Source organism: Antechinus flavipes, chromosome 2 (assembly GCF_016432865.1).
Source record: "Antechinus flavipes isolate AdamAnt ecotype Samford, QLD, Australia chromosome 2, AdamAnt_v2, whole genome shotgun sequence".
Classification (NCBI taxonomy): Eukaryota; Metazoa; Chordata; class Mammalia; order Dasyuromorphia; family Dasyuridae; genus Antechinus; species Antechinus flavipes.
Window position 1 is genome coordinate 80,826,497 of NC_067399.1, and position 26,844 is coordinate 80,853,340.

Sequence of the window (26,844 nt, forward strand, 5' to 3'; positions counted from 1 at the left end):
CAGTCTTAAATTTAATCTCGTCCTGACCAAAACCTGTTTGTTTATTTACATTTGGCTAGGTAATCAGAAAGCCATTCTTTGCCTCTTTTCTTTCTTACCTAGCCTTAAGAACTGAATGGGGGGTTGCCTCAGTCAAATCGAGACTTATTAAAGACCTTAGGTTAAAAAAACTAAGGTCTCTTGCTATATCTAGGGCCATCTCCAGTTGTTCTGATTTATATCTGGCTACTGAACCCAGAACCTCTTCTGAGGAGAAAGTGAGGCTAGCAACTTGCATAGCCTTCCCTCACATAAATCCAATTCACTTGCAAATCATGGTATCATTTCCCTGATGTCATGATTCTCTTTGAAAATGAAGGACAAACTACAATTTCCTCATCCTAATCTCAGAATGATTTTGTTAACATCTTGGAATGCAAGTTTGTTGTTCTTGTACTGGAAATCTATAAATCATCTATAAAATCAAGGCATTGAACAAGATGACCTACCAAGGGTCCCCATCAGTTTTCAATAAGTGATTCTATAACTTGTCTACAATCACACAGAGGTATTTAGTGATAAAGAGAACTCTGAAGTAAATTGCTCTGAATAGATTAGGGCAGACTCTACCCATGGCTATTAAACAGAGAGAAGATTGACTAATTTTATTTTCTGACAGTCTTCATAATTGAATGTGCATATATCAATTGTGAAGCTATTCAGTTTGATTATGATGGTCAAAAAGTTAAATATTAAAAAAAATAATGTCCTGTTATTTACTTAAGTAAAGAAAGTCTTCACAGGAATGATTTTTGGGGGATAGTATTTAAATGTACCTACAATTTAATTAATCCTCAAGATTTTCTACTTTTTCTTTGTACATCTGTCTTAATTTTTTATTTTTAACTCATACATCTTATTTCCTCATTTTAAAGATCAATAAATCAACCAATAAATATTTATGAAGAGCCTATTATGTGTTAGATACTATACTAATCACTGGGAAATCAAAAAGAGGCAAAAGACGGTCCCTGCCCTCAAAAAATTACAACCCAATAGGGTAGAGAAACAAATATGTACAAAGTTATCTATATACAGAATACATTAGAAATAATTAACTGAGGGAAGTAATTAGCATTAAGTGACACTGGGAAAGACTTCTTATGTAAATGTGGAACTTTATTTGAGAATTCATGTCAGGGAAGCTAGGAGATAGAGATGAGGAGCATTCCAGGCATAGGGGAGACATTCAGTGTAAATGCCTGGAGCAGAGGGATGGTGCCATTTTAGTTAGGAATTAAAAAGATGAAGAAACAGGGGTAGAAAGAGGTAGCATCTTGCCTAATATAAGCCTTGGCCAGTAAGAAGTGTAGCCACAAGCTAAATTAAGGTCTTTCAGTATTCTTTTTACTATAATGTGTGGATAATTATGAATATTATGAATAATAGGAAGGTTGAGAAAACTTTGAAATGTATACTTTTTCACATGAGTACTGGAATATGAGACAGTATTGTCATAGTTATTTTTATTTGGGATTAGAGCCTGGGAGCTGATTATGAAAAGTAAGAATTTAGGAGAGATATCTCCTTAAGGATACTTCTTCAGGCATACTTAGTAGTATCCACAAGTCCCTATCACCCCTAACATATTTCCTTACATTACATGAAATGATTCACTTTCCTTTATTTCCATAAAATTTCATTAAGGAAAGCTTTATTTCTCTTAATAAATATCCTTATTTTTAAAGATAGATACCGTTAGATGGCCTATACAGTTTCTACCCATTCATATCTAAGCACATAGTACTTTAATAATTTTTTTCTGTGATCTTGTTAAAATGCATTTAAATTAAAGGAATATTAATATGGAGAGAAGGTGATATCTGAATAACTCATTTTGGGATATGAAGCATATTCCAAAATAGAGGTGCCTCATGGGGCTTAGGCTAGCAACAGGGTACTATAGTAAAAGAACACTGGGAACTTTTGCTCCAAAGACAATTCACTAATTTTAAAATTTGGTCTAGTCTTCTTTCAACTTGATTGCATTTAACTAAATTCCATTCCATTTGGCTAATATTTTGGATTTTTTGTGTGCAAATTATATGATAATACAAAGATTTAAAAAATAGGAGTATTTGCCCTTGAGGCATTTAAGACTGAGGCATGAAGACTTTATGAAAGATGTAACAGCTAAGCTGCATCTTCAAGAAAGAGGGGATCAGAAGATGAATTACAGAATCTCAGAATAGTAAAGATGTCAGAGGCCATCTAGTTCAACTCATATTTATCTCAAAAACAAATTGTAATCAAGATTTTCCTGATGTGAGAAAAATCTCTTTCCTTCCAAGATCCCATTCTAATTTTGGACAGTTATAATTATGAAGAAGTTTTCCTTTCTGCCCAAATCTTCCTCTCTACAACTTTTACCAGTTGTTCTTATTCAGCTATGAGGGGGACCAAGCAGAACAAGTCATATATCTCTTCCACATGATAATTATTTTAGATCCTTGAAAAGCATTGTAATATGTCCCCTTAAGCATCTTCTTATCCAAAAAAAGATCTTTAATTCTTTCAATTAATTCTTATATATCAAAGATTCTTTATTTAGAACACACAGATCTCTAAGGGATATATGGATAGATTTCAGAGGATCAATGAATTTGAATGAGGGGAAATTACATTTTTATTTCACCAAACTCCAGCTGGTTTTTTAAAAAAAATTTCTTCAATTATTTGAAAACATTATTCTGAGAAGAGGTCCATAGGTATCACTAGAAAATGAAAGATAAACATGACACAAAAAGGGTAAAGAATTTGTCATATATGTCATGGGCTTCAGGTTTTCTATATTCATCTTCACCATCTCCTGGACAATCTTCAACTTCATGATGCCTTTTGTCTGTTTTCAAGGAATCATGGTGATACTTTGTGATCACTGATTCCTTTTTTGGATATTTACAAATCATCTCCTTAACTGCTCTCAAATTCTCCTAGCATTTACTGGGCTATCATTTTTCCTTTTTTTGAACCTAGAAGAACATTGGCTATTCTTCATTCTTACAGAACTTCTTTTGTTTTCCATGATTTTCCATGGATCAATCATAGTGGCTCAGCAATTATCTCCAGCAATACTTTCAGCATCCAGAAATGGAATTGATATAAATAAACGATTTGAATTCATCAAGAGCAGCTATCTCTTCATATATTGTCTTTCTTTTTCTGTTGATAAGTCACATACTCATTTTTATCCACATTAATTCTGCCCTTGCCAGTTCAGACATTTTTTCCCATTGGCACAGAAAATAAATAAAATTGCTTGATCTTCTTCCTATGCAATCTATTATAATTCTGGGAAATCAAAATGCATTCTTACTGACAACTTCTACTTCAAATTGGTTTTGAAAAATAATGATGTCTTTTTTTTTTTTAGTGTTCATCATTCATTCAGCCTTAGCTCATTTTAAATTTGTAACACTACATACACTTTGCTTATTGGCCATGCCACACTTGGATATTTAACCAAAATTGTTCTCCTTCCCTCCTTTAACTTTCCTCTTCCCAAGAAAGAAGCATTTGGACATGGGTTAAACATGTGCAATCCTTTTAAATATATTTGCCATGTAGTACAAGAAAAATCAGGCCAAAAGAAAAAAAAAACATGAGAAAGAAAACAAACAAATTTAAAAAAAGGTGAAAATACTCTGCTGTAATCCACATTCATTCTCCATAGTTCTCTCCCTGGATGTAGTTGACATTTTTCATCTCAAATCTATTGAAATTACCTTAAATCATCACACTGTTGAGAAAAGTTAAGTCTATCATAGTTGATCATCATATCATCCTGAATATTCTCTTGGTTCTGCTCATTTCACTCAGCATCAGTTCATATAGGTCTTCTCAGACTTTTCTAAAAGCAGTCTGCTCATCAGTTTTTCTAATTATCACTTATAATAGCACTATTTGAATGAGGAAAGCTTTATGGTTTCTCTGTGACTTATAATCATTCATCTCTAGAGTATTCTTGGTCTGGTAAGGGATAAATCTGGGAGGGTCTTCTGCTTATATCTTCTCATATGGAAATAGGAAAATTCATCTCACAATCGAAAATGGGAGGCACTGATGTGGACTAACTATACTAAACAGGTAAATAAGTATAGTTTTCAAGAGAGGCTAAATTGGCATATATGGAGAATTATTTACAGAATTTCAGTAATGAAAGATCTTGGATATCATGAGTATGGCTCTTCACCTTACAGGACAATTATCATTGATTGACTGTGGCCAAATGCTTTCATTATCAATGGCCAAAGTTTTACTGATAAGCCTCTCTGCTGACTCATACTCAAATTCTTAACAGCTCTATGGGATCTGTTCTCTAGAGCTTGTTTCTGTGAGCATAACCTTTAAGAAGCTAATGTGCTCCTTACACTGCAATGTGTAGGATTTAAATGGAGAAATTATTGTATATATTAGAGTTAAATCTAATGTGTTGATATATGTAGCATCAAAAATGTTCTGGAAAGAAATTAAGTTCTCCATTAAGCATTTAGAAAGAGATCTCTATCTTTTCTGTACTTTTAAATTCAGTATTCAACTCTTCATATGACATATATACATAAATAGGCAGTTTATAAATGTTATTAAAAGGTATTGACAACTCTTTCATTATCTCTAGTGTCATAATTAAATGTAATGCATGGATGTAATATAATGTTAAAAACCACACATTTTTGAATGATCTGTATCTCTAGTATTTTAAATAAAAATGGCCTCAGTTTATGTGGCCCCAAAGACTGATTGTTGATTCATCTTTTGTAATCGAATCATAATATAGATACATACGTGCAAAATTAGATAGGTCGCCATTCAGAAGGATGTTATTATATGTTTATAAAGTGAAGAATCATTTCTGTTATGTGATTATGTTGCACAATTATTTTTTCAGTTGTGTCTGCTTCTTTGTAATTCCTTTTTCTTTTTTTTTGCTGAGGCAATTGGGGTTAAGTGACTTGCCCAGGGTAACATAGCTAGGAAGTATTAAGTGGCTGAGGACAGATTTGAATTCCTCCTGATTTCAGGGCTAATGCTCTATCCACTGTGCCACCTAGCTGCCCCACTTCTTTGTAATTCCATTTGAGGTTTTCTTAGCTAAAGATACTGGAGTGGTTTGTTTCTAATAGCTAATAAGTATCTGAGGACAGATTTGAACTCAGGAAAGTGAATTTTCTTGACTCCAGCCTGGTACTCTATTCACTTTGCCATCTGGCTTCCCATTATGTGAATAATCATCCTTTAATAAAAAAAAAACCCAACAACATGTATTTGGAAATATGTAAGTTCATACATATACTTAGTTTCTTTCAAAGAATATATCAACATATTTATTTTATTACACTTGCTAGAATTCTTAACATACTTCAGGTAATTGCTTATTATAAATGTTAATGAATAATTGTGAGTTAGATCATGTATTTTAAAATTGTAGCATATTGCTAAAATGATCATTCTAAATTCTATTTTAGAATTTTTAGATTTTATTGCTTAGTTACCCTTTAAACATTTTTTCTTAATATTTAGAACCAACACCAACCAGCTATTTTGAATACAACTGATATCCAAAAAATTGCAGAAGGTACAAATATTTCTGAAATGTGGAAGAATGACTTAAAACCACTACTTATAGAGAGATATCCAGGATCACCAGGAAGTTATGCTGCTCGTAAGGTAAGCATTTCTGGGAATATTTTATGCTGAATAGATGATTATAGATTTTAAAAGCCAATTTAGGATTCTGTTCTGCTAGTAAGGAATATTTAGGCTAACATCCAAATTTTGTAATGTTGATGGTATCCAGATTTTCTCAACAATCACTAAAATGATTCAGTTAAGTTCTAAAACATGCAATGATCTATTCTGAAATCTTGTTTTATGAAAAGAGAACATTTAGCACTATAGCTTTATTTATCAACAAAAGCTACAGTGATAAATTTGGAATTGCTAAATTAGTAAAATAATGTTCAACATTAACAACTGAACTAGCAGACTAATCTTAATTTTAGCCTTTGCCTGGTATACAGACCATTTATGTTAACAAAAAGCCCCATTTTAGCTAAATTTCCTGTAGAAGATTTATAAAAAGACTTAAGAATCTTACAGAATCACAAAGATTACTCCTTGTGGATTATATATAATCTGTCCTGCTGGAAAATTTCCATCCAGATGGCCTTACAAATATCTTAACATATTATAGCATAAATATGGAATATTAAATTCCAAAATAAAATTTTTTTCTTGTTTGAAATTCATTTATTTCTTAGACTTTTCTTATGTTTGGTTTAAATTTCAATGATTTTTCAAAATCTGGAACTCATTTAACTAAATTTGCTCTCTATAAAGTAACCAGTTATTTTTTAAATTTCTAAATTGAATGGCTTTCTCTCAGTATTCTTCTTTCTTTATTGCTCTGTAAATTTTGATACTGTTGATTACTTTATTTTCAATAATGCTCTTTTCTTTTATAACTTTTCATTACACTTCTCATACCTAGTTCTACTTATACCTGTCTGATCATTCATCAGTTTCTGTAAAGGATCTTTATCTATGTCAGGGGTAGGCAAACTATGGCCCAGGGACCAAACCCGCTGCCTATGTTTGTATGCCCTGCAAACTTAGGATGGTCTTTATATTTTGAAATACCAACTCCTCCATACTCCCCCCCTAAAACCCCCATCAAACTTTTATTTAAAAATGTAAAAAAAAACATTTTAAGTTCATAGACCATATAAGAAGTAGGTGATGGGTTGGATTGACCATACTTTACTGATCCCTGGTTTAAGTTTGCCATACTTTGTTAATTCCTATTTTAAGTCATGCCCACAAACCATGGGTATCCCCTAAGATTGTATCCTGATTCCTCTTCTTTTCTCCCTTATGCTATCTCAGTTTTTGGTCTTATAAGCTCCCATGAATTAAATGATTATTTCTATGCAAGTGATTTTCAAATCTGTTGTTTCATTCCTACCCTCTCATTTCTTATATTAACTTGCCTATAAGACATCTCAACTTGGATGCTCCATAGACATCTTCATGGCTTGTTCTCTTCCTACCCTTCTAGTCTTCTTATAATTGACTGCTTTCCACTACTCTTTGATCCAATGACACTAACCTCCTTGATGTTCCTCAAATAAGATACTATCACCTTACTCCATGCACTGGATTGTTCTTCATTCCTAGAAGTCTCTTCTTTTTCTTCTCTACATCTTGGCTGCCTTTTGTAGTTGTTGTTCAATTATTTCAGTGGTCTCTAATTCTTTGTGACCCTATCTGAAGTTTTCTTGACAAAGAAAGATACTGGAATAGTTTGCCATTTCCTTTACCAGCTCATTTTACATACATGGAAACTGAGACAAATAGGGTTAAGTGGCTTGCCCAGGATCACGCAGTTAGTGTCTGAGGTTAGATTTGAACTCAGGAAGATGAGTCTTTTTGATTACAGGTTCAATGCTCTATCCACTGTGTCATCTTGCTGCAGATGTGGCTCCCCTAGCTTTCTTCAAATCTCAGTTATAATTCTACTTTTATTAGGTTGCTTATCTCAATTCCCCTTTATGCTAATATTTTTCCTCTAAGATTATTCCAATTTATCATCCATGTATCTTGAATGTACATATTTGTTGGCATGCTGTCTCCCCTATTATACCTTGAGAACCTGGACTCAGAGATTGTTTTTGCATCCCCAATCTTTAGCACAGTGCCTCGTGCATCACTGGCACTTAACTAATACTCATAGAATTAGTGATATATAAATAGTATGGAACCTTATTAGTAAACTTATGTATCTAAGTCAAAATTTTGAAAAGATGCTATCAAGCTATAATACTATAGAGAAACCCTTTATTGTTTTCTTTCCCAAAGATTTAGAGTGATTCTAAAATAAAGTCTGTAATTCCTACTGCCCAAAGTGTCCTCCTTTTTACTACTAGGAGTCTAGAACACAATGGATGCTTTGAGCTTTACCTTTTGCCTCTATAGTAGGGATATAGTAGCAGCTATTTCCCTATTCAAAAGACTCTAGTGACAGGTGACCAGCAAAACACTAATTCCCCCCCTCCCATCCCCATACAAACCTTAAACTAGGAGACTAAGTGGACAATTTGATTCTTTCTATAGAAACTAGATTTTTAGATATTTTTAAAAGTTATTACAAAGGATACATTCAGTGAATCTTGATTATCCTTGAGACTTGGCTACTGTTTTTACAAATTTTAGTATCTTTGTAGCTTTTGAAAGGGTACTGAAAACCTGTTTCCCATCTAAGCAATGGATTTGTAACATTATGACTACTGTGGCTTCAAGCCATCAGAAATCTTGTTTTCCCTTCTAGTGTGTATTGTGAAAGTCTTTCTGATTGCCATTGTTAATAAAGACGATTTCTAGAGTAATACAACATATGTTGTCTACCAAATGATCTTCATGATATAAATTTTCTTGTAAATAAAGATAGCCATTTTCATGGAGCATTGAAAAGGATACAAAGAAGTATACCTCATGATTACTGCTCTCAGACACCTTGTTAACATTTTTTTAAAAGCCTAGGCAAAGAGTTAGGGTAGATTCTGAGCTGGGTCAAGGTATTTGTATCCTATAGTTAAAGCTTCTTGCTTATCCTATGTCTTATTGTCCACTGGAAACTTGGAGCCTTCTTGGTGATGCATGTCGTGATTTGTTAAACACTTTAATACATAAATATTAAGAATAGCATTTTTCTGTCATTAAGATATTTTTTAATAGAAGCATCATGATATAGTAGATGGAGAGCTATTCTTGAGTTCAGCTTCCACACAAAACAGCTACATCTGTTATGAATATGCTTATTTGTATATTGTCTCTCCCTTAATATGAGCTCCTTGAAAGCTGTGGTTTTGCCTTTTTTTTTGTATGTATAGGGTTCACTATAGTTCCTGCCCCAGAGTAAATGTTTAATAAATGTTTCTTGGTTGACTTACTAAGTGATCACAGGCAAAGTCATAGCTTCTCAGAACTCAAGGCAACTCTCTAAGATTCAGAAATGGAGAATGTGTTGACCTGAATTGGTAGAGGAAATTTCTTTACCTCTTGAGTTTCTTGCACAATGAAATCACTAATTTTTTTTAAGTAGTTTTATAAAGGATTTCTTTTTGATTGTACTCCTCTGCATGTTTTGTCCTAGATAGCTGCCTACTTTGTCCTTCTCATTGTCTTGAAGTTGACTCCTTTGTACATGTGTGTTTAGATGAGCTACACCTGTCACATGATCTGAAGCATTAATGAGTTATACAGATCTCAAATGAATAAACCATAAACCTAGAAATACATACTCATAGAGTGTTAACATATGAATTAAGAACCTTAGAAATATCTAATTTGGTTATTCATTTACTAACTTAATTAACCCCTTTACTTACAGATGAAAAAAACAAGGCCTGAAGAAATTCATTATTTTCCTCAAGGCATACTGCAAGTTATTGGCCAGGCTTAAAACTAGATCACCGACCCTTGAATCTTGCTCCAGTGCTCACTTCATTATATCACACAGTATTCTCTTCTCCAACCTCTGCCATTTTTTCTTCCCTGAAAAATTTTACATTCTTTCTCAACTGCTGTAAATTAAGGGAATCACTTTATCGGTGATCTCCTACATTAATGGGTATCATTGTCAACAAACAATCATTTAATAATTGCTATATGTGGAGCACTGTGCTCAGTACTGGAAATACAAAAACTATTAGGGAGAGTTCTTTTCTGTCAGAATTTAGTTGTCTTTAGATGGAGAACACATATGCTATAGAAAAACATTAGAAAGTCAGGGCTTACATAACTTCTTAAATGTCTTTCAGGTTTCCTAAGATGTTAAATGTAAACATTAAAACACTTTGTAATTGAAAATTATATCTCTCTAGACCACAGGGATTAATTCTTATTCTCTCTCTCTCTCTCTCTCTCTCTCTCTCTCTCTCTCTCTCTCTCTCTCTCTCTCTTTCTCTAGCACATCATGGAGAGAATTCATAAACTTCAAGCAAACTGGAACCTAGAAGTGGATACTTTCTTGAGTTACACCCCATATGGATACCGCACTTTTTCAAACATCATCAGCACCCTCAACCCGGCTGCCAAACGCCACTTGGTACTCGCTTGTCATTATGACTCTAAGTACTTTCCACAGTGGGACAGCGGAATATTTGTGGGAGCCACAGATTCAGCGGTACCCTGTGCAATGCTGTTGGAGGTAGCCCGGGCTTTAGACAATCAACTCCTTTCCCTGAAGGTATCTATTTTCTTCTTCTTGGTTTAATTGAACAGCTATCTTACCAGTGGCTCATAGTGAATTCTAGAGTCCTGGGAGACTAAAAAGGGAATTCAGAAACTTAGTCTTCAAGTACATTTTGTACTTTTAAGAAAGACTCTATAACATGAAACACTGATGAAAAATATTAATTTGAGGATTATATTATTTGAGGCACTTTCTACTGTGAATAAAGTCACCTAATTTTCAGAAGTGGGGGGAGCATTAATGACTTTTCATTGTTCAGTTTTATTTGCTAGATGAATTAAAGGGAACACAATTTTTGAAGGGAACACAATAAATGAGGTGGGTTGAAATGGGTATAACTCAGAAAAAAAAGTTCATTTCATGTTGTTTACATAGCTATTTTATTTATCACAAACTTTTGATCTGAGAAGTGGAAACTTATGGGCACAACTTGTAAGTTATAGCATTGGTAAAGCACTTTCAGACTTAATCTAGATGGAAAGAATGAAGCAAAAGTATGGCATTGTTATTATCTGTGAAATCTCAGCTCAATTATGGGTAGTATAGCAGAGCTTTTCTTATACTCTCAGCTGAAAGTACCCAAGGGACTCTCGGATTTCTGTCTCTATGTTCTTAAGAGCATATTGAAAAAAATAAAATGTGCTAGAGTGAATAAAGGTATTTTGTTCCAATATCACTTATAACCAAAGTAAACAAAACAAAGGGAAAAAAAGCCCAACTTTGTTCACAGGTAATAAATGGTCTGTTTTCTTGAAACTTGAGGGAGGATGCTGCTTTTAACTCAATGGGGAAAGGAGGTTAAAAACTTATCATGTAATAGAAGTAATAAAGACACTTAGCTCTTTCTTATTTGTTATACTATACTTAAAGAAACATAAAACGTCTGTAAAATTGTGTATTTTTTTCCATTTTTTTGGAGTTTTTTTTGGCTTTTTACTTACTCTAATTGTAGTCTCGTTCTCCTGTGTGTCCAAATTAATAGCGTGATTTATTTTTTCACTTTAGTAAGACCTAAGTGAGTAGTTTGGGGGTTATATAGTATATTTTCATTTTGTCATTTCATTTTGACCAGTAGGAACCTGAAAAATGAATTTGAAAACTCATCCACATCTGGTTATGTATGTATCTTATGTGGGGCAGTTTTGCCTGGTACCTAGTGAGAGTTGAACTTAGATTTGGTAAAAATCTGTTTTCTGATGACCAAACATGGAAAAGGCTTCAAAAAATTTTTAATTGTTATCCACAAGATTATAACATCACCATGGTAAAGCCAGTGTGGGCCAATGAAAAGAGTACTAGATATTGAATCAGAAAATTCAGGTTTCAATTCTATCTGTGCCACTTCTTATCTATGAGACTTTGAACAAGTTATTTAATGTCTCAGAACTTCAGTTTCTCTGTAGAATATGAGTTTTGAACTAGGATCTTCTGCATTGGCTTCTGGTTTTGGATCTACTATGTTGTTTCTCATTCTTATGTGGTGATATTGAAAACTATGCAAGCTAGAATGTGAATTGTAGCAGATTTGATCCTACCAGAAAGATATAGTGCTAGAGATAGTCTGGATATAGTCCTAGAAACAGAGTGAATCTTCTGTCTGAGGAACAAATTTACTGGGTTGAAAGCAGCTCATTACTAGAAATGTGACCACTAGGTGATGGATTCTTTGGCCAAGGCAATCTATGAAACTAAGTAAAAAATGTTAAATGATAATTTGCTATAATTTCATTTTGCTTCTGCAGAGATGTTGGAAAACAGAAAAGTAGTGAATGTTTAGAGTTATCCATTATTTAGACTATTATCCCTAACTTAACAAACTTGAGGTCTTTGCCTAAAGATCAACTCAATGGTCTTTGTCCATTTGGTACACTATTAAATATCTCAAGAACATCTCAAACTTATGAAATCCAAAATTGCATTTGGTATCTTTTTTCTACTTCTCTTTTGAACTGCTCTATTTCTATCAAATCATAATTCTGTCTGTCAGAGTCCAAATCAATAAACATATATTAAATGCTTACTAAATGTCAGGCACTGTGCTAATTATTGAGGATATTAAAATATGTTCAAGACAGTCTTTGTTCTCAAAGAGTTCACAACTGCAACAACAACATAATATATAAAAAAAGCAGAAAAGTAAGGGTTGAGAGAGGTTAACCTCCAGTGGTCATGAAGTCATGAAGATGGATTGGGAAATGATCTGAGGAAGTATGAGTTTCTGGAGATATGAAGACCATTAAAGTAGCCAGGGAGGAAATGATGAGGAGAATTCCTTGGATACCATTCTTAAATAGAGGAGAATTAGGGAAAAGCTCCTAGTTATCTGCTTCCCATCCTTTCCAATTAGATGGAGCAACTTCAGTGAAAGAGAGTACTGAGGAGGTATGAATTTCTAAGTTGATTTCTTCTTGTGAAATGAGGAGTTTCTAGAGATGAGGTTTACAATCTTGGTAATTATCATCAAAATTATCACTGGCTTAGCAAAGTACTTGGCACATAATAAGAGTTTAATAAATGCTTCTTTACTCGACTCAGTCCTCAAAACCCCAGAAAATCAATGTTCATATCTTGTTGCTACCACCATATCTCTCATTTCCTTCTTCTCCATTCATGCAGCCACTATCCTAGATCAGATCCTCATTTCTTGCTCATATGATTATAATACTCTTCTAGTTTGTCTTCTTGATTTAAATCTCTCCCCTCTCCAATTTATCCCTCACATAGCTGCCAACTTGATTTTACAAAAATGCAAATCTGACAATGTGACTCCCTTATTTAATAAATTCCAGTGGTTGTTTACTACCTTTAGGGTCAACATAAACTGCTCTTTTGTATGGTAAAGAAACTATAAAAAGTTCCATTTGTTCCAATCTAACCTTTATAAATATTATACATTGCTTTCCTCCATGTACACTATGGTTCAAATAAACCATCCTTCTTGTTGTCCTTTATAATGCAATTCCATATCATATTTCCATGCTTTTGCACTGGATATTCCCCATACCTGGAATGCCTTTCATTGTTACCACATTTCTCAGAATCCCTAGTTTCCTTCTAGGGTCAACTCAAGTGCTACTTTCTACATGAGACTTTTCTTGAGTGTCCCTACTTTTACCCCTTGCTGCTTACTAGTGCCACCTTCTATCCCATTTTACCAATTTTTTGGATGAATTATGTGTATGCCTATAGATCTACATGTCTCCTCTGCATATACTCCATAAGGACCAGGGCTGTTTTTACTTCTGTCTTAGTGCCTAACACATAGCAAGTGCTGATCATTGTTTTATTACTTGATATTAGAATAATTAAATCATATTATTACAGATATTCTGATGATAATGAAATCCAGACAACAAAAACTTGTTAAATGAAATGAAAAGATATTTTATAGGTTCTTCTTGGGGCAGTATACTAAGATGTTGGTGGATTTAATTAAAGATATTTGGGACAGTAAATCCTCTTATCTTAAAGTGTTTGTGACGATCTTAAGCAACAAGACCATCATGAAAATAATCATAGTGCTTATACCAACATTTATTGTTGAAGATGAAGCTATAGAGAAATCCTTTGAAGAACTTGGCAAGATTCTTCAAACCAAATTAATATATGCTTTTACTGGTGACTTTATTGTGGAGGGGGGTACAGGAGAAGAAAATGAAGTCACGTTGGAAAATATGACTCAAGAGTAAGAGAGATAATAGAGTAAAAGCTTCAGAAGACTCATGTCCCTGTATCTGGAATAGTACACTCAAAAAAGAGGAATGGAAAGTTCTGAGCACTAAGCAACATCATAAAATAATGAATTGGCTATGCCTCAACAGATAGAAAATGAGTAGTTACTAATGTAGGAGTCATATTAGAATCAGATGTTGGTAGGCAATCAACTCACTGACTAGTTAAAGGTCAAAAACCCATTAAATTAAAAGAAAGGTTAATGATAAGAAGACACAGTGTGCACATGCAATAATTTCACCCTGACCTAGTTAAAAAAAAAACCATCAGTGACAAAAATGGAAATAGGAAAAAAAGCAAAGATATTGATGCAGATTATCACTATTTCCTGTGAAAATTTAAACCACATAAAGAAATTGTCATATAGGGACCAAAAGAGCAAAATAGAAACCACTCCACTTTAGCTAATAATTGACTACTTGTCACAAGTAAAGAAGAAGGAACAGAGAGGGAGAAAGGAAAGAGAGAGGAATGAGAGTAAGGGGAAGAGTAGAAACAGATGAAGACAAAGAGAGAGATTCAGACAGACAGACAGACAGAGACACCCATACATAAACAGAGAAAGAGAATGGGAGAAGAGAAAAGGAGAGGAGAGGGGAAAGGAAGAAGCAGACATGGGGAATACCAATTTAGAATACAAATTCAGGGGGAGAATATTGTTCAAGAAGATAAATGAAGATTGCAAATAATATCGATTCTAAAACATCAAAAAGCAGTGGAACCATACCCAACATGGCAAAATTGGCATGAAACCCACCTAAGCCACGTTATCTCAAGATCATTCATAAGTCACTAATGGGAATAACACATGAATATAAAATAAAGCTAACATTTTTGTTAACAATTTTCACAATCTATTTGGACTCCAGTATCTATATCCTTGCTGAGTTATATGTATATTTCATTTTCTTCTCATTATATGTAAGACAATTTTTAACTTTTTTTTTTTTTTTTTTTTTGCTGAGGCAATTGGAGTTAAGTGACTTGCCCAGGGTCACACAGCTAGGAAGTGTTCAGTATTTGAGATCAGATTTGAACTCAGGTCCTCCTGACTTCAGAGCTGGTTCTCTATACACTGTGCCACCTAGCTGCCCCTTAACATTTGTTTTTAAAACTTTTGAGTTCCAGATTCTCTCCCTTCCTCCTTCCCCACCTACCCTCATTGATAAGGCTCACATGGAGTTATTCAAAACATTTCCAGGGGATATAGCCAAGCTGGTGGAGAGTAGACAGGACTTTGAGCTCTTCCTAGCTTCCCTCAGGACAACACTGGATTAAGTCTCTGAATGAATTTTGAAGTGACAGAATTCACAAATATTTGGAGTGTAAAAAATTTCCAGCATAAGATGCTTTGCAAGGACTTCAGGAAGGTCTGTCTTAATTGGTCGGGGGGTTGGGTGGGAGTCCCACAGCAGAGAGGCCCACATGCAATCTAGTGGAAGGCACTTAGCCAAATGTAGCGTTGTTGGCTAATCTGATTTAGTTCAGAAGGCCAATGGATCATCAGACTAGCTTTGAGACCTCCACCACAACTAAAGAAGGTAAATAGTGAGCCCCCAAACCCCAATATAACAAACTGCTGGCAGCGGGGAAGCCAGCAGCACCTGCACCAGGGCAGTGTAAAACCCCTGTCACTCTGTAGGGGAAGCTCAGGACAATCTTCCCAGTGCCTAGGACCAGACCTCAACCTTTAAAAAGGAGTAAAAAAGCAAAAAGAGTTCTGACCATAGTTATATGGAGACATGGAAGAACAGACCTCAAACTCTGAGGATGTTAAAAGCAAAACACCCAAAATGAAGCCTCAAAAGGGGGTATGAACTAGTTTCTAATTCAAAAGACTCTCTTGGAAGAATTCAAAAAAGATCTTTATATATGAAAGAGGAAGGCATATTCTTGATAAATGTATTTGTTGTTGTCATATAGAAAGTTCTATTGAATCCAAATGAGAGATTCCCTAAAAATGATGAAATCTTCCAAATTTTCTTGCTAGTAGAAGATAGTATACTGACTATATCAAGTCCTAGAAAAAATCAACAAATGCAAATTTAATTGCCTATCAAAGATAGGTGAATTACTAACACAGGAAGTAGAAGAAGTGAAATTCAAATTTAGATTCTCTGATTCAATATCCAACTCTTTTTAATGCACCTCGTTGCATTGCATTATAAGTATATTACAATGTAATCTAATACAAGTGACTGCTTGAAAAATGGAATTGGTAAAATGGAACAGAAACTTTCAATAGAAAGTTTCCTTCTAGAGTATATATATATATGTATATATATATATATATATATATATAGAAACAGATGTATCATGGTGAGAATGAGCAATACTTTGGTTGTAATTCTTCTACAGTCATAAGTAGGCAGTATTAAAGAAAGAGTTGAAACATGATATATCTCAAATAGAGGAATTCCACTGGAAACCATACAGGAGAAATATGAGAAGAGGAGATTGTGGTGCACAATTTCTAAAGCCATACTGAATGTGACATAGACAATCCAGAATTTCTAAACAATTGAACAAAACAGAGTTCTACAAACATAGAGAATTTGGAAATAGATCACAGTGAGCTAGTAGTAAAACAGCAGTAGAATCAGCAAAAATGAATAAAATAAATTTAAAAATAGCAGCAAGAGGTTAATTGAAGTTGGGCAGTGCATATTTACCATAAGTCAATTTTAAACAGTTTTGCTTCTTTCTTCAGATGTTGTCTTGATCCTAGGAGCATTGGAGAAAAGGTAATAATGAAAATAATCCAGGGTTAGGGACGGTTGGCATGGTAAAATATTGGAAGGTATAGGAGACTAGGATAGTTTTGAAAGCTTCATCAGAATAGTTGGGTAAAAGAGTATAAAAAGTGCAATGAAGACGGGATTAATTAACTGAATGAAGTGAGATTGGATGGTTGGTGATCTAAATCAAGAGGGAGAGTACTAGGTTCAGGGATCTCAGGGGTGATGATGAGGTTTTAGGAATGATTTTGCTGGTTTATGGATGATATGGAATAGAAATGAAAGTTGACAGAATCAAGATGGATAAAAAATTCTAAAGTCATAACATCAGTTGGGAGAAGCCCATATGGGGAATAAAGTCATAATAATAGGAAATGGGACAGGTCACAGATTTCTAAAAGAGCAATAATCTAAGGGAAAAAATGTTTCAAAGGACTATAAACTACTTGCTACTTCAAAAACTCATCATTTTAGTACTAATATTATTTCAGTGATGCTGTATAGTTAAGAATAATGTGACACTAGGTTCTTGGAGGAATCAAAAATACAAGTTAACCAAAAGAGAAAGGAAAAATACTTGCTATTAAGTTGAGGCAATTATGACATCTGCAAGAATCTGTGTCTATAACAATATCTAACATGCATTTGAGAAAAGAGGTGAGCTGTTGACATAGAATTAGAGCTAACAGATGCACAATCCAAGTAGACTAGTGGTACTCAGAGAAACCAGAGGAATACCTCTAATGGACTGGACAGATTCTTTATGGAGATTTTATGGAAAAACAAGAACAATAATTGCAGGGAATGAAAGGGTATAAAGAAGTTGAGATCTGGATTGATGGATGAAGGATCTATATTTGCTGGACCATCAAAGTATATGTGTGTGTGTGTGTGTGTATGTGTGTGTGTGTGTGTGCAAAATTATATTTTCCTTTTTATTAATAGCTTTTAATTTTCAAATAAAAAATTCTTAGGTAGTAAAATTATTTTTGTAAATAGCTTTCACTTTATTTATTTATTTATTTATTTTTCACCAGAATTCTTCAGCCTCCAGGCCAGATCTCTCACTCCAGCTTATTTTCTTTGATGGTGAAGAGGCTTTTCTTCACTGGTCTCCTCAGGATTCCCTCTATGGCTCTCGGCACTTAGCAGCAAAAATGGAAATTACTCCACATCCTCCTGGAGCGACAAATACAAACCAATTGCATGGCATTGTAAGTAGAGAACTATATACACACACGTATAGATATGTATGAGTATACATACACACACACACACACACACACACACAAATAAAAGTTGGATGATATCTAGAAGTTATCTAATCTAAGCCCTGGCTTACAAAAAAACTTGCTGATCTCCCTGTATAGAGAAAGGGAAAATATTTTGTTCCAAGAATTCCATTCTTACTTTACATATGAATGCAGAAAGAACATCTTCCTATTTCTCTTAGAATCTTTAGGATTGGTGTGAGTCCTTTTCAATTTCAATCTAGGGGGTATGTGGAAGAGAATCAGAGGTGTATATGTATAGCAATTATGCAATAAGAATAAATGAAAAATTTCCAACTCATTGCAAAATTATATTGTGACATGCTTTTCATTCTAGTTTTTTATCATTCCTCTTAGAATCTAGCAGGAACAGTATAAGGACTTCAAAACATCTGGAATCAGGAAGGAGAAAATGTAGGGGAAGATATCTGACCTGGCCATAGCAGGCAAAGTTATTTCTGTGTTAACCTCAAAATGAGATTTTATTTTGACATTCCAAATTAAAATAAGAAGCATTTCTTCTCCACTAAATTTCTACTTTGATATCTTACTGTGATGTGGAAAAGACCCTGAATTCTCAAAAGATTTGCTTTTCCATCAGAGCACAAACTCTAACAGTTATTCCTCCTAAAATAGGTTAGAGCATGGGATGAGCTACCTATGCCTGTCATCTGAGGGCATGAATATGTAAAGGCTTGTCACCAGAGGGTTGGCTTCTAGGTAATTGATTCTTTAGGCCACCAAATACTCATGAAGATGTCCTACTGAAGCATGGACAAGTTGCAGCTTTCATTTTTATGGGAACTGATGTCATCCTAATCCTTCAAATATTGAAGTAAGACATATCATTTATGCAAGCTATTGATAGCATATATATGAAACATTTGTTCATTTATACTTCCTTCCTTATATGATTACCAAAGATTAAATTATTGTATTCATATGTGAGAACAACCTACAACAAGGATAAAACAATGGTAGTTTTTTTTTCTTGTATAGGATTTGCTTGTATTACTGGATTTAATAGGTGCTCCAAATCCAACCTTTCCTAGTTATTTTCAAAATTCTCCTCGATGGTTTGGAAGACTTCAAGCAATTGGTAAGCTACAACTAGTATTATCTATTAAAGTAGGACAGATTCCTGCTAAACAAATTGTTCCTCAAATGAATATATGATTTTATGGAAGGGGATGTTCTTTTTAATGAGACAAATCACAAAGTATCCATATCTGTCTTTTTTTTGTAGCACTCCTGTCCATACTTTACATTAAGTTTGCTATAGGAATCCCACCCAATGTGATAAGTACCTTTCTTGAGTTTTTCTGAAATCCAAAGGTTGTCAATGGAACACATAAGCTACCCAACCATTTTCCTTTCATGACTAGATATCTCCTTTGGCTTCTCTTTCCTTTTTTATATATCATCTTCTTTTTATACCTTATTCTCTGGCCTCCTGGCTGTTCCACAAACAAAACATTACATTTTTGGCATTCTCTCTGACTGTCCCCTATGGATGAAATGATCTCCCTTCTTATCTCTACCTACTGGTATCCTTGGCTTTCTTTAATTCCCAACCAAAATCCCATCTTCATTGTAGTAAGCCTATGAAACCTGCACAGTCTCCAGCACCATGCCAGAAAATGGGACTGTTTTCATTTGACTTGTCTTAGGAAGATCACCTGTCAACACAAGGTACTAGACAGAGATCCTCTCTCATGTTGAATTGTCAAGCATTCAAACTTTACTGTAGAGAATTCAATTTTGATAAACTGAGAAAGAGTAAAGGCTTAAGAAAGAGTAAAATAGTTCAGGTTGAAAATGGTAAAATGATCAGTTTTTGTGCTGATCATCAGTGGGATTAGGCTTGAGAATGGCAGCCACACACTATCAATCTGGTGTGATAGGGAGATCCAGCATTGAAAAAAAAAAGATTACTGAAAAATTCCTCAATTGCAAACCAATCAGTCTTTTCATTACTTTCTTTTCTGAGCTGTCATACTTTTGTGCTTGACATATCTGTGATGCCTCTAGTAACTCAATGGACTAGCCATCCATTACCTATTTTGGTCTGGATAAGAAGTATCTTTTATCCATTTGTTTTTTCCTGTATGTATTATTAATTTATTATCTTTTGAGTTCTCTCTTTTCCTACTGCCATCTTTCTGATTCAGGGGTCTTAATCTGGGATTCATGAGAGGTCTGTGGATAAACTTAAGGAAGTCCATGAATATGGATAGGAAACATAATTGCATCTGTATTTCAGTATATTTGAGATCCTTTGTAATCCCATGTATTTATTATATACATTCGAAAACGTTATTCTAAGAAAAGCCCATAGGCTTCATTAGACCTTCAGAGAAAGTCCAAAAAATGTTAAGAATCTTTGGCCTAAAAAGCCTTTGTGACTATTGAGATAAGTTTTTTAGAATGATTGCAGAATTATTGAAGAGATTTAAAGCTCTTTGTTTATGAACTCTTTTTAAGGTCTGAATAGATATTCCTACAGCTACTTACCTGATGTTCCATTGTGAATTGCAGAAAAAAAGCTACATGAATTGGGCTTACTTCAGAATCATTCTTTGGGGACACAGTATTTCCAGGGTCATATGTACCGAGAACAAATTCAGGATGACCACATTCCATTTTTAAGAAAAGGTAACAGATTTTTTATAACATTATAAATTTTTATTGTATTCTAGGATTCAAAATAAGGAATTAAGATTTTTGATTTGCACATAAGCTTTCCACAATAAATACAACCAAAATAAATTTGGTGCATCCAGATACAATAGCTTTTAGTTGGTATTAGAAAGTGTATTAAGTTTAAGAACAGAGTCTACTCTGAAGCAAGCAAATGAATATTTCTTACTGATTATAATGTATTCAGAATTCAAATCAATATCAGAAGTTGATGAATAAAAAATGTGTAAGCATTTTCACTATGCTAAGAAAGCTAACAGAATTTGAAAGGCAGCACAGTAAAACAACAGCAGAGAACACAGATTTTAATAAGAATCAATTGGAATAAATATTTTTGACTCAGCTTCGGATTCCATGTGGTGATTGATGATTTGCCCATATACTAGGAGGTTGGCTCCTAAAAAGGCACAGCTAGGATAAAACAAAAGAGAGTGAGCTTTGAATGAGGGCTCCATATTAAAGAGAAAAGTCAAAAGCTAAAAAAGATTTAATTAAAGAGAGGAATCTTATATGATATGTTAACCATTTTAACATTATTTTAGATATCTGTGTATATGCATATGTATACATGTGCATTTATATAATGTACATGCATTATATGGGCATATATTTGAGTATATAAGCACATGTATGCATACATATACACATGTACACACACACATAAACATATGTGATTAACTATGGCCTGCTTGGAGGAAATGGGAGGAGGCAAGGGGGAAAAAAAGAATAAAGTAAAAAACATATAGCAGAGAAAAAAAAACCCTACAAGGAAGCAAAAATGGATAGTTCTAAACACAATGTCTTTTATTATATATGCTTTTTTGAAATGGAAATTTATTGTTACATATTTTGAATCCTCCCTTATGTTCTGCTGTACATATGACAATTTTTTTCTTTATCTGTCATTTTTTTTCCTTTTCCTATTTTTTTCTATTTAAGTTTTAAATAATTTTTGTATAAAAAGGAATGGGGTAGAAATTCTCTCCCTCTCATCTCAGCCCAATCCTTACTCATTTCAGAAGAATGAGCAGAAAGAGAGGCCAAAGTATAAATTAAAGTTCATGATCAACTTATAACTTGCCCAGCTCTAGTTAATGGAGAATTCGCTAGAAGGTATACAATTGTTTTCCCTTTTAATTCCCGTGGACTTTGCAGAAGCCCCTTGGCTGCCTAGAATTTTCATGAAAAATTCCAGCTATCCTAACAATAACTTTCAAACACCACAAATTCTACTCGTACAACAGTGTCTTCAAAGGGGCAATTTATAATGTGTCACTTTCCAATAAAACTTACGGGTTAATGGAAAGCTTCTGGAGAGTGTTGAGAGGGATCCCACATGTTTATATGACAAAAGTCAGCATATAGCTTTGTTAGTGATGGCAAGATTTAGGAACCCTTTCTATAGCGAGAGAATGTTAGGTATTAGTGTCTTAAAAGAAAGGAACTGAAGTTCTTCTCATGACTTGTTTGGTCCATCAGTGTATTAAGGGTCTGTCTCTAGGGATTTTTTTAATGTCAGGGAAAGTTCTAAATTGGAATAGCTAAATGATACAGTAGATAGAGTACTGGACCTAGACTCAGGATGACTTATTTTCCTGAGTTCAAATCTGGACTCAGACAGTTACTAAGTTCCTTAGGCAAGTAACTTAACCTTTTTTGCCTCAGTTTTCTCATATGTAAAATGAGCTGAAAAAGGGGCTATGCTAACTATTCTTATTATTAGATTCTAAACTCACTGAGATCAGTAAGTATATTATTAATCTGTGTTTTTCAGAGCATAACAGAATGCTTTGTACATAGTAGGTACTTAATCAAAATTTTCATTCAAATCTGAAAAAATAGAATGAGTAACTTATGTAACCAGCATCATGTTAGATATCACAAGGGACACAAAAATGAATAAGACAGTCTTGAGTATGTGAGTGAATAAATGACTGACTGAATATGGAGTATAAGAGTAAGGTACAAAGATGCACAAACTAGGTTAATTGCTGTCTTTGTGTACTTAAAATTCTTCTAGTAGTGTGACAATTCTTTTGTTTTCTCATTGCATAAAATGCTCACTTGTTTACAAATCAATCCTCTCTTTTTAGGTGTTCCAATACTGCATTTGATACCCTTCCCTTTCCCTGATGTCTGGCACACAATGGATGACAATGAAGAAAATCTGGATAAGCCAACTATCAATAATCTCAACAAAATTTTACAAGTCTTTGTGTCAGAGTATCTTCATTTGTAATGTTGTGCACATTATAGAGAAGGGAATTAATTACTTTGAACATGATGTCAGACATTTGTGTTCAATTTTAAATTCTTTTCCCAAGAGAGTTTTGTATGGCAAATTCCTATTAAAATTTACTCTATAGATGATCTTGAATGTGGATCCTAAAAGAGTCTCTTTCTTTAATTTCCTCCTAGAGGCAAAGGCATTAAACATTCGAGAGAATAGCCTTAAGCCTCTCCAGATACTCAACAACTGGAACAAATTAAGTAGAGTTCCAAGGTCTTAAAACAATACTTAATGGTGATGGTTATGTGCAATTCATAGAGTTGATTTTGTGATTTTTTTTTACATATTGAAATGCATTTCATATAAAACAAAATAGAGATATAGTTGAAAGAACTCAAATTCTCTTTGATAAATCATTATGGGGTTTTGTTTTTAGGGTTGTATATTTGTGTGTGTGTATATAAAAATTAAAATCATAATTAAATCCTGTGTTGTGAATTTTTTTAAACTGGAGAATTATACTGCACTATTTTAAACAGTTTTGAACTATTTTTTTCCCTGTTGATCATAGAATTTAGAATTGGAAAAGATCATCTAATTCATTACTTTACATAAAAGGAATCTGAAACACCAGGAAGGGAAATTTCTTGCCCAAGTTCATACAGGGCCTAGTGAGTTTAAATCCAAACTCTTGCCCCTACTGATAGTTACTATAAAAGATATTCAATCTGGAATATATATAAAGCTTTCATAGAAGCATAAGCTTTCTGTGATCAACTATAGCACACATAAACAGATACATTTGTCTACTGGAAACATATTTAGAAATAAAAATTGATTAATTTTTTAAAATTATGGACTTGATTCATACTGTTCTCCCTAAAATCTTGCTATTTAGGTGACTTAGAGGCCACTGGGACTACTGTCAGAGAATTCTGGAGCTACACCATTATCTTGAATTATGTTCTTGCCTTTTAGAGTAGTCATCTAATAAATGCTAATTTCATTAATGCTACTGGGCATGAACATTATTTGATCACATGAAAAAACTGAGAGTTAGAGAGGTGGTGACATATCCAGGGTACTCAGGTTATAAGTGGCAGAGAGAAGATTTGAATTAAGGTGTTTCAGTTCCCAATTCGGTCACTTTTCCTCTGAATTAAGATGCTTTTCAATCAGAAGACAGAAATAATCATAGCTGCAAACAGCCATAAGTTTCTCTTTTGATAACTCCTTTTCCCCATTCTTCTCACACTGAATTTCCATTGCCCCTATTCTATGCTGTCAATATGTTGAGGTCTAGATTTGGGGTACCTAAATGAAATTAGGTCTAGTGGCAGGTTTGGGGTACAGATTCGGTGTAAGGGGGTCTAGTAGCGGCACGAGTTCCCAATAAAAGCATTTATTGGCCCGGAGAGCTAGATTGATAAAACAGGTTTATTATTGAATAAGCAAAGTTAAAATATAGGCGAAGGTAGAGATAAGGAGGGCACTGGACAGAGGATCCAGTGGACAGAGGGTCCTCACATGGTAGCCATGTTTGGAATCTCTGCAAAGAGGGGTTCCCAGCGTGGCCTTTTTATAATAGGAGACTTAGCTTGAGGGGCTTTTGGGTGTAGCCCCAAAGTTGGCTCAGATCTGGATGGGGCTGGGCCAGGTCCCGATCTTCTATTAGAATTCAAAGGGACCAGGATTTGTGAGTTAAAGGACAATTTACATTATTAACTAGGAGAGGATGGGAATCTAGAAAGGAATCTTTCCCACATCAAATAGACATCAGATCAGGAATGTGAAATTATTGAATGGCTAGCCCATGTCTTGAAGAGCTTTTTCTTCTTCAAGTGCTATTTTCAATGAAATGTAGGATTTTTAGGAATACACTTCTGAAATTGTCGTGGAACTGATTCCGAGGAAAATTATAGAAGTTTATTTGCTCATGTAATATCCCCCAAACCTTGTATTGAATAAAAGGTTCTCAAGCATAAGTTGCATATATTAGTTGTAGGATTGACTTTTTTCCCCCAAACCACACAAAATTCATAAAGCAAATTATAACATATATGTTATCACCCAAATGCACAAGTTATTTTATATCCTTATGCCTCCAACATAGTATAATTATCCTTCCTTTCTGCTGAGTTTTACCTTTCCCCAGAATCTCCATACTCATAGCATCACCTTAATAGTTTGGTCTTTTCATGGAAAGGAAACAAATTTGAGGTTGCTAATGGGATAGTTTCACAACTTTCTGTTAAGTCAAAAGAATATATGCAATTATATTGGATTTAACATTTATTTCTACCATGTTTAACATATATTAAACTACTTCCATGTAGGGGAGGGCGTAAAGGAAGGGGGGGAATTGGAACACAAAGTTTTTCAAGGGCTAATGTTGAGGAATTGTCCATGCATATTTTTTGAAAAAATAAAAAGCTTTAATAAAAATAAAGAATACATGCAATCCGCCAGAATTAGCATTACTCTGTGTTGTAGTAGACTTCTCTTGGAAAGAAAACAAAAATAGGGCTGCTTGAGAAACACAAATTTCAACATTCCGGTGTGTTGTCTTTCACAGAGGATATAGATATAAAGCATTCAGCCTTATGATCTTAGCATGAGGTAACATCCTTGGAGACCCTAGAAAACTGATCCCTTTTCCATAGGACTAAAATGATTTGAATTAAGTCAGAGTAAGATCAGAGAGAAAATCCATGTGTTTTGCTCTCTCACTCAGGGGTTTTACTCTTTTTTCCACTCCATCTTCAGGGGTCATGTGTACATCCTTCCCCCCTCCCCACCAAGAGGCTGGCAATTCTCAGAACCAATACTTGTCTGGTAAAAGGCTGTATTCTAGAAATCTTGAACTTCAGATTGCTAGAAAAGCAAGCCCTGAAACTGGTACCGTATAGAGAATCACCTTCTTCAATGAAAGTCTATATTTTGGGATGATGGTGTCCAGAAGTTCTCACTTTCTATATCTGGAGACTGGAATTCAGGAACTACACATTATATAGGAACCTTCAAACCTTTACTTGGGAGGTTAGGGTGCAAGAAGCTGACACTCCACCAAAAAACTGGAATCCAGTCATTTTTACCACTTAGGCAGCATGGTTTCATTCTTCCCAGATGCCAGTTGATTAAGAAGTTATGTTACTGTTTCTGATAGACTGGGATCTGGAATTTGGGTCTAGAAACTCTCAGGTTGTGATAGTAAGAGCACATGTAGCTTCTAGCTGCTGCTTCCTCAAGTACCAGCTCCTAAGATCCATTTTTGGCCTTAACTCTGGTTGATTCTCAGCTTCATACAAATAAGACTAATGGACAAAAAAAGAATCTGCTGGCTTTCTTTTATAGATCAGCATGAAGGAATTCTTCATTCTATCAGAATCCATCACATGAGAATTCAAGCCAACTATTTTATTTTGAAGGCATTACGAGTCCTTGAGAATAAAACAGGACATGTCCTTGGTCCTGTCAATCAGGTATCAATGCACACATTTCAATCTTCCAAAGGATGATGTTCTCGAAAGTACCAAATTAAGTCTCACTTACTTATAATAAGTTCATCCAGATGGCCTGAAACTTTCCTTTATCAATCCTTCTCTTAAAGAAATATACTTTTGGGGGAGAGCAAAGTATGCTTATAGTCCTTAAATGGTGACTATTTTTGAATAATTAAATTTATCTAAGATTTTTTTTAAAAGGTAACTTTTGAATATGTACATATATTCAAAAGTTATATATATATGTATGTATATATGTGAATATCACATTTTTGTAAGATATATGGAAAAAAATCACAAATTTTGCCATAAAAAGAAAATTATATTTTTGTTTGCCATAAAAAAAAATTATATTTTTGTTTAGATATAGTGGAGTACA

The 26,844-nt window shown here is 34.1% G+C and overlaps 1 protein-coding gene across 1 annotated transcript in view; it reads left to right on the forward strand.

Moving 5' to 3' along the window:
* Positions 1-23,446, forward strand: part of QPCT (glutaminyl-peptide cyclotransferase) — a 32,405-nt gene extending 8,959 nt beyond the window's left edge. The window contains exons 2-7 of the mRNA XM_051975115.1: positions 5,560-5,706; positions 10,007-10,285; positions 17,799-17,975; positions 19,032-19,131; positions 20,571-20,687; positions 22,826-23,446. Coding sequence (XP_051831075.1) covers positions 5,560-5,706; positions 10,007-10,285; positions 17,799-17,975; positions 19,032-19,131; positions 20,571-20,687; positions 22,826-22,971 — 966 coding nt within the window. The 3' untranslated portion in view covers positions 22,972-23,446. The remainder of the gene's footprint in view (positions 1-5,559; positions 5,707-10,006; positions 10,286-17,798; positions 17,976-19,031; positions 19,132-20,570; positions 20,688-22,825) is intronic.
* The last annotated feature ends 3,398 nt before the right edge of the window (positions 23,447-26,844 follow it).